The 17,980-nt window shown below is 50.9% G+C and overlaps 2 protein-coding genes across 2 annotated transcripts; both read right to left on the bottom strand.

Annotated features, from left to right (window-relative positions):
• Positions 1 to 890: 890 nt before the first annotated feature.
• Positions 891 to 11,757, bottom strand: LOC120671213 (alpha/beta hydrolase domain-containing protein 17C-like). Its single transcript, XM_039951496.1, has 7 exons — positions 11,256 to 11,757; positions 3,429 to 3,465; positions 3,068 to 3,304; positions 2,950 to 2,997; positions 1,744 to 2,177; positions 1,550 to 1,629; positions 891 to 1,247 (listed from the first exon to the last, which is right to left on the bottom strand). The coding sequence occupies exons 1-6, from the start codon at positions 11,582 to 11,584 to the stop codon at positions 1,563 to 1,565; spliced, it is 1,152 nt and encodes a 383-aa protein (XP_039807430.1). The 5' UTR covers positions 11,585 to 11,757; the 3' UTR covers positions 891 to 1,247; positions 1,550 to 1,562.
• A 2,710-nt stretch (positions 11,758 to 14,467) lies between these two features.
• LOC120671211 (amino acid transporter AVT6A-like) lies at positions 14,468 to 17,801 on the bottom strand. Its single transcript, XM_039951494.1, has 6 exons — positions 17,527 to 17,801; positions 16,479 to 16,919; positions 15,930 to 16,082; positions 15,631 to 15,834; positions 15,085 to 15,550; positions 14,468 to 14,999 (listed from the first exon to the last, which is right to left on the bottom strand). Exons 2-6 carry the CDS (start codon positions 16,900 to 16,902, stop codon positions 14,867 to 14,869), a joined length of 1,380 nt encoding a protein of 459 aa, XP_039807428.1. The 5' UTR covers positions 16,903 to 16,919; positions 17,527 to 17,801; the 3' UTR covers positions 14,468 to 14,866.
• Positions 17,802 to 17,980: the final 179 nt, after the last annotated feature.

The following is a 17,980-nucleotide window of genomic DNA, read 5'->3' as shown; positions in this document are numbered from 1 at the left end:
TGAGTTGGGCTGCAATTCGGGTATTTCGGGTACCGTGGTTTGAAACCCGAATTACCCATAATAATTTCGGATATCGTAAGTTGAAACCCGAATTAATGTTTAGGTTTTTCGGGCTCGGGTTTTTCGGGTTCGGGCTCGGATTTCTCGGGTTCGGGTATTCTGCCCAGCAATACTGGCAGACCTCACCGCCGTCGGCCGCTTCGCCCGCGCTCCACTGGTCCCGACTCCCGCTGCTGCCGGTTGGCCGCACGGCAGGCAGAGGCGGCCGCCCAATGTGAGTAGCGGCCGTGCCGGCCGGCCTGCCCAGCGACGTCTCGGCGGCCGCGCTGCTCTTCCGTAGACAGCCAGGCGTCCAGGTCGTTCCTTCCCGTCGAGCCAGCTGGTGCGGCGAGTTCCCTCTCCGCGTAACATTTGCCGAACCACAACCTGCCTGCCTCCAGAGCAGCAGTGGCGCATGCTGTACTAGCTAACCAACCAGTCAGCGGTGTTTTTCTCTAATATTAAATCAGCACCAGTCAATCTCTCATAACAAATCAGCACTACCAGCCACAGCCAGCCCAACAGAATCATTGCCAGATTCACCAGCCAAAATAGTTTCCTTTTTCAACTTTCAGTCAATATTTCATCAAAAAATTTCGACGATCTAGTTGGTAAATCAGCCTTTTTTTTTTAAACCAATCTCAGCCTCGGCCAATCATTTCAGCCAGGTACAAGAGAGTGCACCGGCCCAGGGGAAGCAAAGCAATGCGCTAATATGGTCGATAAACAGGAGTACATGATGCACACTAGTAGCAGAAAATAGTGATGAGAGTGAAGGTGAAAGGTAGCTTGCTTACCGCGGCAAAGTAGTAACAGAAAACCACTCCCTTTCAACAGAATGGAATTGCCCAGAGCGAAAACAGAACTCCCAGTTGAAGTTCATAAACATTAATGAACGTGCTTCTGTTGAACAGGAAACAAAAAAAGTGCGATAGAACAACGTATTTACAGTTACAAAAGAACAGTGCTCCCCATTGCCTTGCGGCCTTGCGGGGGCGGCTTTTCTTCAGACATCAGATAAGAGGTGAATGGCTTCCAAACAGGAAGGGGAGCAATTCAGGGAAAAAAATTCAAACCCTCATTCAAGCTAATACACCTTTTCCAGTCACACTAAAAACACCCAATTGAATGAAGTATACAAAATGATTTTTTGAAAAAAAAACGAAGTGTACAAAATGTAATACATACAGACGACTATCAGGCACTAAAAACTCGGCCGGGTGGGGAAAGACCGCCCCACCGGTATTGACTTTCTAGAAGAAGCCTCGGCTTCCCCGACCGAGAAAATCCCCGAACCCTGGCCCCGCCCTGACACTGGGGGCCGTAGCCCATGGGAACCCTGCCTGGGCCATATAAGGGTCCTCAGGCCGACCTGGGCCGTCCACACCAGTGCATTGGCACCGAGGCCAGCGAGGGGATTTTTTTACCCTCAGGCTGAAATTCGCTCCCACGGGGAGTCGAACTCAGGACCTGAGGGGTGCCGCCGGAGTGACTAACCATCAGGCACTAACCTACCGTTACTTTCAGCTCCCAGAAGCTGCAGTGAAGCAGTCAATATTCAACTTGACTGATCTCATCATCCCTCCAAATCTGCGACATCGAGGCATTGCAGGAGTCAAGAGGACATAAAACGGGATATCTCGTGGAAAAAATCCACAATGAAACGAAACGTAAAACAGAATGCATAGAAGCGAATAGACAAACCTGTCAATGCTCTTCCGTGGCCTGTCAGGTTGATGCACACTAGCCCGTGGTTTGTCAGGTTGATCCACACTTTTTCTGTTTTTATCTCTACGGTCTATGCTGCCCCTCGGTTTCTCCCATCGATCTGTGCTTGGTCTATGATCAATGCTTGACCTAAGTTTGTCCCTAATATCTGTGCTTCTCCTTGAGCTCTGCGCGCCTTCGGATCCAGTTTCACTAGGATCTGAAGCACCTGAACTCTCCGGAGATTCATCTTTCACTGGTGGTGATTTCTCTATTGCTGTAACAAACCTTTTCAGGTGCTTAATGTATTCTGGATATAGCTCCAAATTACAGTGGTTTCCCCCTTTGACCCACAGGGGCTCATACTTCACTTTAGATAGCTCCCAAAGCGTCCTCCCATGAGAACAGGCAACAACCTCATCAGCTGTACCCTGCACCAAGATATGTTTAGCGCCTTGAGGTGGTAAAAAAAAAACTTTGCAAAACCAATCAGCAGAACATCTTGTAACACAGTAATTGGACGTACTAGTTCTTAAAAAGGGAAAAGCATGCCTTCCAAAATGGCAGAAATTACAACATAAACATTAGGATTCCTTCAATCTGTGATGAAAGGTTATGAAATACTTATGCCCCTCGTGTATGGCATAAACTGTGATGAAAGATTATGAAATACTTATGCCCCTCGTGTATGGCACCCATAACCACCAGTTTATATGCAGGAATTTATGACATCTCAGTCAAAAATACAGGCAAAGGACCTTATGGCGTGAACTCTGGAAACTAAAAACAGTATTCTAGTACAGCGCTAGAATAGTGTATTCCTTCAATCAACAGTGAGAGAAGGTATGATGGTACAGAGAGATTGTCTAACATGTAAACCAATTTATTGACCCCAAAAAGTATCATGTCCCCATGAGCAAACTGTGTATACACAAAATTGCATTAGGTCTCTCCACTGAGATAAACAAAAGGTGCAGAGCTTAATAAAAATGTCTGAACATCAGTAGTAACAACAATCTTGGAACATATTTTGAAAATAACACAGTACCAAAACATATATAACCATCAAATGTAAAAGCCTTGAACCCAAGTTCCCTATCTGCAGTACAGAATTTAATGATAACAGAAACACAAATGCATGTGCCGCACATGGAGACTGGAGTTGAACATTATTTTAAAATATGCTGTCAGAAGAATACTCACATGGATTACCAACACAGGACATTTGACCAGAGGAATTTTGTCAATGTTCTGTAAATAAATTGGTAGTGATCAGATCAAGTATATGATCAAATTAGAAAGAATAAAGTAAAGTACTCACCTTATATATGTCAAACCAATATGTATGTTTCACAGGATACATCACTCTTAAACCGGATGAAATTGGGCTATGTAGTACAACTGCTCGCAAATGAGACAAACGGGATGCTAAATCCAAAGTAGGGCCACTTCCAACTGATTGACCATATAAAATGATGTTTTCCTCAGAGGCTCCATATGTTTCAATAAGACACCTATAGACAGCTTCTATATCAGCATAAGTGTTTTGCTCACTTGGCTGCAGAATCAAATGGAATTAAACAGGTCAGTCATGCTATATAAGGTGACCTGGAACTCAGAAAATAGCATGAAAGAAAACGGGTAAAGAGAAAGTACTTTCCTAGAAAAATGTGAGTTTATACCTTCCCAGATGATTGTCCGTACCCCGAATAATCGTAACTGCAAGGAAATATCAATTCAGACTTTCAGAGGTTACTAAAGCGGAGTAATATAGGCACACAAAGTTCATGACTGATGAGGCATCAAAATGAGAAGCATATATATCGTGAGCACAATAGGAAGTTCAAAGAAAGCCGTAGAGATAATGCATAATAACCAATCACACTATAGCTTTCACTGTGTCAAGGCAACAGTCTGATAGGTGCACCAGTTAAAAAGTCAAACTATATATCAAATTGTAGCTAGTTCTCTACCATATAAAAGGTAAACTAGGATGAAAGCTATAATATGGCAAACAATAATGTTCTTTATTCAGTACGAAACAAAATGGCAAAATCAGAAAATTTAAGTGGGAGTAAAGAGCTGACCAGATACTTCATACCACAAGATTTTATATTAGTTAATGAAGTGTTAGATCTACTGTACAGTTCAATGATTCTGATCAACCAACAGCTCTTCCCAGCCCATTAGTAAATATAGCCAACAACCCAGAAATGCCTAAGCCCTCAGCAAAACCTGATAACGGGCAATTTTCTGGTTTTCTCATATTCACAAACTCAAAGCCATGTCAACCCAAGGGGCTGGGGGATACATACTTATAGGCAGCCAGGGCAGGCAGCCATTGCTGCAGTGAGGCAGCAGTCAAGCAAAAGATGCTAAGATGCTAGTCAAAAGAACTAAAGCTAGATGCTATCCTAGCAAACTGACTGTCCTAGCAAACTGAAATATGCTAAAGAAATAGATGCTCTGGTCCTTGTAAGAACCCTATGCCTTATCCATCCAGCACAAAGACTTATCCATCATTCCCCCCCTAAGTCTTGTGCGTCGTCTTGTGGGAGGATTGGACCATCCCGGTCCTGGAGCAGAGCTCAAGGAACTTGATCCTGCCAAGGGGCTTGGTGAGCAGGTCTGCAAGCTGATCCTTGATGTTGATGTAGCTTGCCTTGATGCTCCCGTCCTCCAAGCAGCCTCGGATGAAGTGGTACCTCACCCGGATGTGCTTGCTCCGTTCATGGAAAACGGGATTCTTCGCTAAGGCCAGGGCGGACTTGCTGTCCACCCTGAGCTCCACCGCTCCAATGTCTCTGCCGAGTAGATCACCAAGCAGTCGAGCGAGCCAGAGCGCCTGAGTCGACGCGGTGGAGGCCGCTATGTACTCGGCCTCGCAACTGGACAAGGCCACCACCTGCTGCTTGACCGACTGCCAGCTAACAAGGCACTCGTCGAGGAAGAAGAGGATCCCGCTCGTGCTCTTGCTAGTGTCGATGTCGCCGGCGTGGTCGCTGTCGCTGTACCCGACGAAGTGTGCCGCTCCAGGGCACCTCGGGTAGTGGAGACCGTGGTCGAGAGTCCCCGCAACATAGCGGATGATCCTCTTCACGGCCTGCTGGTGCTCCGTCGTCGGTCGCTGCATGAACCGACTAACGTAGCCGACGGAGAACGCCAAGTCCGGCCGTGTGTGGGCGAGGTAGCGGAGGCTCCCCACAAGGCGCCGGTACTGAGTAGCGTCCACCTCCTCTGTCGTGCTGTCACGGCTCAGCTTCAGCCTCTCCTCCATCGGAGTGAGAGCTGGGTTGCAGTCGGTGAGCCCGGCGAGCTCGACGACGCGCTTGGCGTAGGCGGTCTGTCGAAGTGTGATCCCGGAGTCGTCCTGGTGCACCTCGATCCCCAGGTAGAAGGAGAGAGGCCCCAGGTCGCTCATCTGAAAAGTGGCCTTCATCTCCTCCTTGAACGCCACCACCTCCTCATCCTTGGTGCCGGTGATCACCAAGTCGTCGACGTAGACACCCACCAGCAAGGCATTGCCTCCATTGCCCCGCCGGTAGATGGCCGCCTCGTGCGGGCTTTGCTCGAAGCCCATCCCCTTGAGCGTGGAGTCCAGCTTGGCGTTCCACGCCCTCGGGGCCTGCCGCAAGCCATAGAGGGCCTTGCGCAGACGTAGCACCTTACCCTCCTTGCCGGGGATCGCAAACCCCAGCGGCTGGTGCACGTAGACCTCCTCCTTCAAGTCGCCGTTGAGAAACGCCGACTTGACGTCCATGTGATGGACGCGCCAGCCCTCCTGGGCAGCCAGCGCAAGGAGAAGTCGCACGGACTCCATCCGTGCCACGGGAGCGAAGGCATCGTCGAAGTCGACTCCCTCCTGCTGCACGAAACCTCGTGCCACCAGGCGAGCCTTGTGCTTGACGACGGTGCCGGCCTCATCCCTCTTCAGCTTGAACACCCACTTAAGGGTGATCGCGCGGTGACCACGAGGGAGATCAGCAAGCTCCCAAGTGCGGTTCTTCTCAACCGCGTCCATCTCCGACTGCATCGCGGCACGCCATGCCGCGTGTCTCTCGGCCTCTGCGAAAGACCGAGGCTCGCCGTCGTCGCACGCGAGGTGCAACTGCGCCTCCAGGTCGTGAGGCACCAGTCCCGGCACCGGCTGATCGCCGAGAAGGTCCTCCATCGTACGGTACCGCAGTGGCTCACCGTCGTGGTACGCGTCGATGCGCTCCTCGTCGTGAGAGAGCGGAGTAGCGAACTCCACCGGACTGTGCTCAGCATGAACAGGTGCTGTAGTAGGCGTGCCCGGAGGAGTGGCTGCCGGTGCTGGAGTGCGCGGCGTCGCCGGCTGTGGTGGTGCAGCCGAGGAACTCGGCGCAGCCGGAGTCGTAGCTGAAGAGCGTGGTGCCGCCGGTGTGGCGGGCGCCGGAGTCGGTGGAGGCTCGGGGACTGGGGTAGGCACGCTCGGCGAAGAAGAGCTGCCTACTCCCCCGGCTCCCTCGAAATGGACGTACTCGACGGTGAAGTCGTCGTACGTCAGAGCCGAGCCGTCGTCCACCGCCTTGTCCCACGCCCATCCTCGCCCTTCGTCGAACACAACGTCGCGCGCCGTGCGCACACGCTGTCTCCGGGTCGAAAATGCGGTAGGCCTTCGAACCCTCCGCGTAGCCGATGAACACTCCCGGAGTGCTCCTGTCGTCGAGCTTGCCGATGTGGCCAAGCTCCTTGGCGAACGCGAGGCAGCCGAAGACCCGTAGGTGGGAGACCGCCGGCTTACGCCCATGCCAAGCCTCATACGGCGTCATGCCGTCGAGTGCCTTGGTGGGCGAGCGGTTGAGGATGTAGACGGCCGTCACCACCGCCTCTCCCCAGAAGACGGCCGGCATGCCCCTCTGCTTGAGGAGGGCCCGGGCCATCCCCACCACCGTCTGGTTGCGCCGCTCGACGACGCCATTCTGCTGCGGGCTGTACGGCGCAGAGTAGTGGCGCTGGATGCCCTCATCCGCGCAGTACGCTGTGAACTCGGCCGCCGTGAACTCGCCGCCGTTGTCGGTGCGCAGCACGTGCAACTTGCGGCCGCTCTCCGCCTCCGCAGCAGCCTGAGCACGCCTGATGGCGTCCGCAGCCTCTCCCTTGCTGCCGAGGATCATCACCCACATGAAGCGGGAGAGGTCGTCGACGAGCAGCAGGAAGTAGCGCCGTCCTCCTGGTGTGGCCGGTGTCACCGGGCCACACAAGTCCCCGTGTACGAGCTCGAGCCGCTCTTGGCTCGGAAGCTCGCCTGCTGGGGGAAGGAGTGCCGCCTCTGCTTCGTCAGCACGCAGACGTCGCAGAGCTGCTCCACGTGGTCGAGGCACGGGAGGCCTCGCACCATCTCCTTGGCGCCGAGCCGCTTCAGGGCCTCAAAGTGGAGGTGCCCAAAGTGCTCGTGCCACTGCCATGCCTCGTCGTCCCTGCGAGCTGCAAGACAAAGAGGCTGGGCCACCCCGACATGGAGGATGTAGAGACGGTTCTTCCCTCGAACCACCCTGGCGAGAAGCTGGCGACGGTGGTCCCAGATGCGGAGGACCCCGCTGTCGATCACCACGCGGGAGCCGCTCTCATCGAGCTGCCCAAGGCTGATGATGGAGTTCCGCAGCGCTGGGATGTAGTAGACTCCGGTGAGCATCCGGTGCTCTCCGGACTTGGCGGTGAAGATCACGGAGCACACGCCCTTGATCTCCACGGCGGAGAGTCCCCGAACCTGACGGAGCCACCTACGTCGACGTCCAGGTCGGAGAAGAACTCCCGCCGCCCGGTCATGTGGTGCGTGGCGCCGGAGTCGAGGTACCAGCCATCGACCCTGTCGTCGTCGGAGCCGTTGCCGAGGAGAACCCGGGCACGCGGCTCGTCGAGGTGGAGTAGAGCGGTGACACGCGGTGCCGCCGGATGCGGCTCCATGTCCCCGTGGAGTAGGAACAGAGCCGGTTCGTCATCCGGTTGGGCCTCCGCGACGTGGGCTTGGCCCCCACGCCTCCGCTGCGGGCAGTCCCTGGCCCAGTGGCCGGGCCTGCCACAGTTGTGGCAGGCGTCGTCTCGTGCCGCCTTGGGCCTGTCAGCGGCGCCGCCCTGAGCATCTCCGCGGGCGCCACCCTCGGCGCGCCCTCGTGCCCCGGCTTGGGCACCTCCGCGCCCCTTTCGCGGCTTGCCGCGCTTGCGGCCACCAGTCGAGGAAGAGGGCTCCCCCTCCTCCTGTCACCTCGCCGAGCCTCCCACTGCTCCTGAGTGAGGTGGAGCTTCCCACCGATGGAGATGCCTCCCGAGGGAGGCTGTGGCTCGTCGCTGTCGACGACCTTGAGGCGACCTATCGCCTCCTCGATCGTCATGGTGGAGAGGTCCAGCAGAGACTCGATCGAGCGAGCGGTCTGCCTGTATCTCTCGGGGACGCAACGGAAGAGCTTCTCGACGGCTCTCTCCTCGTCGTAGGTGTCGTCGTCGAACTGCACCACCTTCTGCAGCAGAGTGTTGAGACGGAGGGCGAAGTCATCAACATCCTCACCTGGCTTGAAGGCCAGGTTCTCCCACTCCTTGTGAAGTGCCTGGAGAATGGTCTTGCGGGCGCGGTCGCTGCCGATACGTGCCGCAGCGATGGAGTCCCAGGCCTCCTTGGCAGTTCGCTTCTTGGAAAGCGTGAACTGCATCTCGGGCGGGGCTGCTGCGATGAGAGCATCCAGCACCCGTCGATCCTCATCGTAGTCGACGTCGCCGTACCGGACTGCCTCCCACATATGCCGCACCTGGAGTTTCACCTCCATGACTGCGGCCCATTCGACGTAGTTGGTCTTGGTGAGGGTGGGCCACCCACCACCGGGACCGACGTCCCTAACCACCGCCTGGTGGGCCGTGGTAGCCGGGGGCGCCGCCGCGCCACCCCAGCCAGGGAGCGCCGCCACCGCCCCTGCGCGCACGCCGCCAAGGGGCCGCGGCCAGCCGCCAAGGGGCGCCGCCTCCAGCCGCCGGGCGCGCGGGCCCCTGGACCGTCCGCGGGCGCGGCCGCCGGGCGCGCCGCCGTCAGGCCTCCCCCCCCACCACGGAGACCCCGCCCCCCCCCTTTCTCGCTTGCCCCTGGACCGCCGCCGGGCGTGCCGCCGTCCAGGCCGCCGCCGCCGGGTGGACTGCTGCCCACCGCGTGGTCCGCTTCCCGCGCTCTCTCCCTCTCCACACTCCCTCAAGGTCCTACGTCGGCGGTGGCGTTTGCCGGCGGATGGAGCCCCGCTTGGAGGCTGCCGCGCAAGGTCCTCAACCTCGACCTCCGCCGCACGTGCATGCATCCTCCCCGCCTCTGCTTTCCACCTCCGCCCTGGCCGCCGCCAGCTCCGCTGCAGCCAGCCTGGACGCCCTCGCCGCTGCTGCAGCGGCTTGTGCCGTCGCTCGCCTGCGCTCCTCTGCCGCGGCGAGCTCGGCATCTCGCTGACGCCGTGCGCTCGAGGCGACCGAGCGCTGAGACGGTGCGTCGAACATGGCGCGCCTCCAAGGGGCTGCTGCGTGGAGAGGACGCAGCCTCAGACGAGCTGCTGCTCGTCTGCTCGGGTGAGGAAGGTGGAGTAGAGGGTGCAGCAGGTGCTGCTGCGCTAGCTGCTGCTGCTGCGCTAGCTGCCGCTGTTGCTGCGCTAGCTGCTGCTTGGGAGGGAGAAGTGTAGGAGATGTCTAACCTACAGGAAAGTACGGCTCTGATACCAGATGTTAGAAGCTCAATTCTAACTCTTATTGAGCTGAGAGGATGACAATGAACTTGGGGCAATTTTCTGGTTTTCTCATATTCACAAACTCAAAGCCATGCCAACCCAAGGGGCTGGGGGATACATACTTATAGGCAGCCATTGCTGCAGTGAGGCAGCAGTCAAGCAAAAGATGCTAAGATGCTAGTCAAAAGAACTAAAGCTAGATGCTGTCCTAGCAAACTGACTGTCCTAGCAAACTGAAATATGCTAAAGGAATAGATGCTCTGGTCCTTGCAAGGACCCTATGCCTTATGCATCCAGCACAAAGACTTATCCATCAGGACCATCTATAAGCATGTCCTCCAAATTAGAAACAATAATAAAACTTGGATTAGAGAAGCCAATGGATAGGACAGCTATTAGAACCAAAGTGAAACCAAATAGGAAGTACTTTATATATTTCAAACCTCAAACTTGAACATAAAACTTTTAAATTGAGAAACTGGACTTCAGCTGGGAAGTGTTGACAACTTTCAACAGTGGCTAACCATTGGAGTCAAGGGGAAAGAGGATAACCACCGCTAACAAGAAAGCATGCTGCAGCACATTTCACTTGGGACGTGGAGGTTGTTACTGAGGGTTTTACCCAATAGAATGGCAACAGAAAAGTTGAAGTTCATGCTGCCAGTGACTGTGTGTCACCGCAGGGCCAGCGAGGCAGAATGTAGCTTATGTTAGATTACCTTCAGCAAGCCATGGGTTGGTAATAGCAAGTAAATTTTGTAGAGCGCAAGCAAACAATGAGTAAGAAGAAGTGAGCATCAAGCATGACTCTATCGCTACATATGTAGTCGATCTCAATCGGGCACATCTAGAATACATGGATTAGTAATATTGTTCAGATTCTAACCAAAGATTACCTAGGCAACATGGGTCCCACACTCCCACTACAACTAACATAGGAGTTCTATAGTACTAACTGGATTATTTAACACTCGATAACAAGTCAAACTAGATTCACAGCCAAAAGCTCCAATATAGACGACCAGTCTTCCTACCCCAGATCCAAGAAGTCCATGAAGTTCCGAGCAACTCTGGTACTGATGAGAATGAAGCAGACGTGCCCCTCAATCAACAGTACAGCACATCAACATCCAAACTTTCCAGTCAGCTTAAGTATGCACTAGCAAACAATTACCAGCTTCAATGAAACCCACCAACTGTACACCAGAACCGCCTTTCTTTCTGAACCACACATCCAGATAATCTGCACTGTCGCAGCCTAGGACATTCCCAACGATATAACAATTAACACTACATAATATCTGAACCTTTGCCCCGTGGCACAAACATCCCAAACAAGTACATTTTGCAATAGTGTAAGACTAACCTTCCACAGATAGTTAGATACACAATCCAACTGCGTGCACGACCTTGAACACTTTCCCCCCATAAAGTTAACTCCAATTCTAGATTACAATTTCTATCAATTGACATGAAAGATTTCTACCAATGAAAATGAACCATACAATTAAGCTCCTAAAAAGCAGCTACAGAGTCGAACATTGCTCGATGAATTGCAAGATCCCAAATTCACCCGAACAATCAAATGCAAGCAAGCAAGTTCTAAACTAGAACATAAAAGACTTGCATTGCCAACAATAACAGTCCTAAAAAGATGCATTCCTTTCTACCCAATCAAGCGACCTGATACTAACAACACAGCGTAATAATGAAAATGAGCTGCCCACGACAGGCAGGATCTCGACGAGAAGCATCCAATGCTCGCAGCAAAGCGCGGCGAGACGGGGCGGCACGTACCCCATGAGGTTGACGTTGAGGTGCGTGCTGAGCTCGACGAAGAGCTCGTACATCTGCCCCAGGTCGGCGGCGTTCCCGTGGGAGTAGAGCAGCGTGAGGCGCGCCCCGGGCTGGCGCACGTACATGGCCACCACCTCCGTGCCGCGCTTGGTGGGCAGCCGGCGCGCCTCCACGCCGCGGCCCCGCGGCACGGCCACCCCACTGAGCTCCACCACCTCGGAGTCCGCCGCCGCGGCCGCCGGCGACGGCGGCGGCTCCACCCCGTACGACGGCGGGGTGGGCGGGAAGAACGCGAACCGCGCCGCCACCGTCGACGCCACGGCGCCCATCGGGAGCCCCGCGACCGCGCTAGGAGTGAGCAAGGATCCGGGCGGGTGGCGGAGGAGATGCGCGCGGCGTGGCGAGAGCTCGGTTTCTTAGTGGAGGCTTTCGCGGAAGCTGCCGCCGCGACCGGAGGGGAAAGGGGGAAGCGGAGCGGAGCGGCGGGCGGGGTGGTTTGTTAATGCGAAACGGAGGTGGGCCCCGCCGTCTGGTGTTTAGCGGTTTAGCCTGGCTGGCTGGCCGGCCGGCGAGTCGGCGACCGGAACTTCGGTAGGGTTTTTGAGGTCGTGTTTAGATCCAAAATTCTAAAATCTAAATTTTTTGTAAATCGTTTGTATGATATATTAAATATAGTTAAAAAATAAATTGTATTACAAAAATAGACTGTAAATCGCGAGACGAATCGGATGAGTCTAATTAGGTCGTGATTATGCACTAAATTGCTGCAATAAATTTACAGTAAATGTGCTTTAATGATGAATTAATTAGGCTCATTAGATTCATCTCGTAGTATATAGACAAGATCTATAATTAGTTTTATGATTAGTCTATATTTAATATTTCAAATGTAAAAATTTTCCTTTTAAAAATCCAAAATCCAAAATGAACTAAACACACCTGAATCTATAAACCAAAAGCCCCGCTAAATTCGGGGCAAATTTGGATGCATTATCAAGCAAAAACGGGAGAGAAAAAAAAGTCGGCGACAGTAAAGAACACGGAAAGCTAGCATGTGAAAGCGGGCTCGCTTTAGTGCTGCCGGCGGCGGCAGGGACGCCGCCGCTTTCGGGCGCGTCATCCTTCGCTTTTTTGCTGACTCGAGGTGACCAGCAGCGCCTCTCCATGACAAGCGGGGCCGGGGTGGTGGGCCCCACCTGGCAGTTGATTTTTGTACCGTGGGTGGGGCCGCTGGGCAGTACAGATACGGACAGGTTAACAAACTCCGCGCCCTTCTTTGACGCCTCGTGAGCTAGCGTTAAATAAACCACTCCTTTTCTTCGCTTTTTTTTTTTTTTTTTTTGCGTTTGATCGTCTCATGCCAACTGAACTCTGGGACAGGAACAGCTTGTGTCTTTTGGAAAGAATGTCAGGCTGGCAACTAGGTCGGTTGCTGCACGTCTCGTTCATCAAAAAAGAAAGTTCGAATTGGGGGCTTAGATTTGCATTCGTATGTGATGTGAAGCATGTTACTGCTGCTGCATCTCATCGGGAATGCAGGAACTCGTCAACGGCCGACGACGCTTCACACGCAAACAAAACAGCTCAGTCTCCGGTGAGCCGTGAGCACCCTTGATGTGATTTGCAGGCCGGCCAAGCAGGGGTTAAGAGACTTGATGTGATCTCAAAGACAGTGCAAACGTGAAGCTTAAGCTGGATAGTTGGTGAATGGAACTTGGTGTGTGAAATAGAGAACGCAACATCTTCTGAAACACGGAAACAAACAGAGAACATCTGAAACATCAGTTCAAGAGGATAGTTTCGGACAGGGGAGGAGCACCTGAGTGAGATCAAAAACACTTGCTTTCAGTCTCAACAGGATGTGCATGACGCGTCAGTTGAAGAGCAGGCTGTGCATGCTCATTCAAATACCTTGAAGCAGGTGCTACCAAGGTTCAAGGATCTGAAACCGAACAAGAGTCAAGCAAAACTCAAGACGTGCAACCGGAACACGTAAACGCCGTGAGAAGGCGTATTCTCACCAACCAGAATGTCTCACCTTTTTTTTTTGAATTTAAAAATATCCATTCAACTTTCAGAGGGACCCCATCAAACTCAAAACAGATTCACGCAGGCAGAACCCATGAAGCGAGATCAAACCCATGAGAAGCATAACAATGGTTGCGTCCTTGCGTTTACCAGCTTAACAAAGGAACCGATGGTGCTCATAATCGTAAGGCGTAACACATCAGCTGAGAAAATGGATTTTTCAAAACTTCATGCCTGGCCACAAGCCCAAATTACAATTCGTTTTGGCTTTTTTAGATACATATATTTTGCTATACACCAAGCGACTAAGTCCTATCAACGAGCCCTTACCATCTTTTTCACCAACTAATTGATATAGATTGTCGAGAAGAACTAGCCACAAATCTTTGACATCGCAAAAGTTAACCAAGCTGCAAAACACGTCTGCGTCCATCAGTGAATCATTCTCTTGTTGACTCCTGCCTAAACGTCTCAACTTGTGGCTCTAATCAACCCATCTGTAGCTAGTTTATCATACAGTCATACTCATTGCGTTGATTAGACTGTCGTTACGTGACGAGTTTCCGCCTAACCAAACTCATCATCTACTATAACACTCTTGTAGGCAAACACATCAATCCTACTCGTGCACTAGGACTTTACTAGGGCTGCTGCTGTGCCACCTGAAACGAGTTGCTAGTCTCTTTCTCTTCATCTTTTCTTATTTAGGATAAAAAAAAAACAGGTTGATGGTGACAGAAAGATAAGCTCATCGCAAGTAGAGATCCCAACGATTCTACAAGGTGTACTCATTGGCCCACTTGGATGCTAAGAATCGTAAGACGATAAGGTTTTATTTGCATAAGGAGGGAGAATTGTGCAAAAAAAATAACGATTTTTGCTTGTCCCAGGGGACCCTCATCTGAGAAGGTGTCGATCAGTAGCAGCCTGGGCCCCGGAGTGCCTAATTTCGGCTCTTGATTACTTGGCGCCCTGACCTTTCAAGATGCAGAAAGATTCAGCACAAGAGGGTGTGCCTCTTGGCCCCAACAGAAGGCAAGAACACATGACCAGTCTTTCAGTACACGTTATGCAAGGTGCTGTATTTCTGATACAATATTTCAGACCTCAATGGTTTTGCAATGCACTTTCAGGAACATGGAACATCACAGGCAATCAAGGAATTTTGCGAGTTCCCGTATAAATGAAATGATGGTAACATGGGAACGGTTATCATTATATTCTTCTTATTCTTGTCATCCACATTTGAAACATTTTAACTAAACACGGACATTGGTACAACTTTACATTATTGTGGAAGAAAGCCTTTTCCGAGCCATACTCTCTTCTCCGCTAATACAAGCACATCGAATACACATATATTGCAAGCAACTCAACTGGACGCTGAGCCGATTTGTGTACAGAAAACCACACAACTTCAAGCATCCAATTCTTCAATTGGCTGGATTCTCAGGTGTGAACAAAGAGATCATATCCCTTCATGCATGCAAGTGCATCAGCATATTCCTTCATAGAATCTGAATTTTGCCATACGAATCTGTGCTTCCTGCATCGACGGGCAACTCTCCTTTTAAGCCTGAAGTTTAGGCCACCTCCTTTTTACGGAACATGTTCATTGCATCACTGTATAAGGCAACAGAATTTGAGAGAACAGCAAGCACGATCATGGTCACAGCAAGGATCTTGTCACGCTTGGTAGCAATTCCATAAGAATCCCTGCAAAAATTAAGTCATGTTATTACGTGTTACGTAACATGCACAGGCTAGTAGGCTATATACACAAGAATAAATATTTAGTTACCTAAGTACGACCATGGCAGGAAAGATGAAACCGATAAGGACAGCGGCTGTGGCACCAGTAAACTGGAATGCGTCCCAGATGCTTGGTATAAGAATTGCAGCAAGATAAATTACTGTAAGGAGAGCGATGGTGATGATCGCAAATCTCTTATTGTCACGAGAAATGTGCCTCCATGTAGGGAAGAGCAATCCATCCAAGTTGAGCCGAAGGGCAAAGAAGACAATGGGAAAGACAAGCATGACATGTGCAGCATAGCTCACTCGCACTATATCATCAAAGACTGAGCTGAACGGGATGCCTAGATTTGCATCAAAGTTGGCAAGCACGTCATCCAGTGTGCCCTCACCAAAGAGGAGATATGCAAAGAAGCTTGTGGCAATGTAAACACTGGAGCACAGGACCAGAGATGTTCGCACGATAGGTTTGATCTGTGTTCTGTCTTCAAGTTCATTGTCAATGCTGTGAACTGCGGAATCATGAAAGGATGAATTTAGAATCTGAATATTTGAAGAATCAGAAAAGTATCTGTGCAATGGTAGTGCATACCGTTATAGTGGCAGATGTAAGCAGTAACAAGAACAGGCACAGCTGTAAAAAGATTCCAGATAGAATTAAGACCATCTAATTCTGGAAAAAGTTTGGGCATTGCTACAGTTCCATTGAAGAGCTTGATGATAGCAATTCCAGCAGTAATTACGACAAAAACCACTGCCAGGGCAACAGATAGCGCAGATGTGTACCTCAATGAATCTGCAGGAAATGACAAGATTTATTTTAATAAGATGCAGCTTAACAGGAAATATGTTGAAGGATGTTTTTCCCAACATGCAAACATGTACACATACCCAAACGCTTAAAGCTCACCAGTGGAGCAAACACCAGAAGAGCTGTAGCAAGAAGAACAATAGGACGGGAATTCCACAAATGAGCTCCAAACCAGCCCTCCAATATACCACGATGATGAACGCCAGATGATGTTGTTCCAGACAATACATCACCTATCAAAAGTTTAAGAATCGGCATTAATCGAGGTTCATTGCATATAAAGTTGTTCATTTTAAGGATTCAGCAGGAAAATTTACTTCTCTTTTTTTTTTAACAGGAGAGAATCTATTGTCAGGAAGGTTGTAACTAAGTTTCTTGAATTAACCAGATAGCAATAGGAAACCCATATCTAAAAGTGGTGATGAAATTTGAAAATATGTGCTGAAATTTTAAGCAAAATTGGAATTATATGGGGCTCCAGAGGCATGCTGTCATCGTCTCAGTTGAAAAGGACTACTAAGTATACCTGGAGAAATACATTTCTCATACCTAATCATTTCATCTGTACATCTAAAAATGTTCAAAAGTAAGATTGGAAGTAGAAGGCAGAATGCTGAGTTTAAGAGTACCAATGATAATCATGTAAACAATTAGCACGCCGACGTTGTTTATGATGACGGATGCCTGCAGTGCAATTCTCCCCCATTGTCCAAAAACCTCACCCATCAGCCACCCATATGATGTAATCTTGCCCTGGTGGCTGCACCTGACAAGCATGTCGATGGATGCCTCTGTGAGCAGCGCCACAATGATGATCATCAGAATTCCTGGGATGATTCCCAGCATCTTGATACTTGCTGGCAGGGCCATAATTCCAGCCCCAACTATGGTGGTCGACAGATTGAAAACTGCCCCTGAGAATGAAGCACCGTTGAACTCATGAAACCCATCCTCCTCCTCCACCTTGACTGGAAGAAGTGGCGTGGTCTCATCTCTTATTTCCTTACGCGCTGATTGTTGGCTCCCGTTTGAGGATCCATCTCCGATCCCCATTTTTATCTCTCACTCCCCTGGATGGGAAACATTTCCAGTCAGCAATTCAGTGCAATAGATTACTGATTAAATGACCATTTATATTACATGTTTTTTACTCAAATATTTCCTGTAATGAAATATATCTTGCTTTAAGTTGTGACACTCAATTTGCATTTCCATTTCTGATATTATTTAGAAATAAAAAACACCTTAAGTAGATGTGCAGTTTTGATAAATCAATACAGATCGGCCAAAAGAAAAGAAATGATAGCAAGTCTTCAGTTCATAGTTAGAGTATGCAGAAAAAATTAGCTTCCTCGAATAAAAGGAAAGAAGAGAATCGAAGTGCTAATCAACCAGTTGATCGTACAAGATACCAAGGAAGTACTAGGCCAGTTAAACTTGCCCCAAATTCCAATCTTTCCAACAAAATTCACACCACAAACAACTTGGAGGCGATCCACCATTGCAACTAGCAAATACATTCGTGGTTAGCTTGAAATCGCCGCACTCGGACGGAACCATACAAGCGAAATACGAAGAGCCTTCATCTACCGAAATTCACCTCAGATGAACCCAATCCAAGCAAGAACCAACCACGAACTCTATGCAAAGAAGATGTGAAGAGAGATAGGACCAAACCTTGCCGCAACTCAGCTCTCTGAATTATGAGATCCCTTCCGGATCTGAAGCCAAACAATGAGCCACTGAAGGCACTGGTACTGAACCAGAGCCAAGCGGGGAGAATTTGTGGGAGACCTCTCTCCGCCTGTCTCCGGTCTCCGTAGCCCAGCTGCAGGCCCCGTCGCTTTATAGCCAGGGAACGCAGAGCTGCATCCAGGCGATGCGATGCAATCAAACACCAGCCAAACAATGGATCCAACCAAACCCCGTCGCTGTCCACGCGCTACAGTTCTGAGTTCTCCCCCGCCCGGAACCGGATCCGCTGCAGTAACGTCCCCTGCAGTTGGGTCACTGCCACATGGGCCCCACTGCGTGCAGGCCCCACACGCAGTGACTCAACTGCGGGGGACGTAACTGCAGCGGAGCCTCGTCCCCCGCCCACGGTGATCCCCCCGTCGATGTCGACGCTACA

This window comes from Panicum virgatum, chromosome 4N, assembly GCF_016808335.1.
Source record: "Panicum virgatum strain AP13 chromosome 4N, P.virgatum_v5, whole genome shotgun sequence".
NCBI classification, from domain to species: domain Eukaryota; kingdom Viridiplantae; phylum Streptophyta; class Magnoliopsida; order Poales; family Poaceae; genus Panicum; species Panicum virgatum.
Note: the sequence above shows the minus strand (reverse complement) of the source record. Positions and strands in the feature narration are given on the sequence as shown.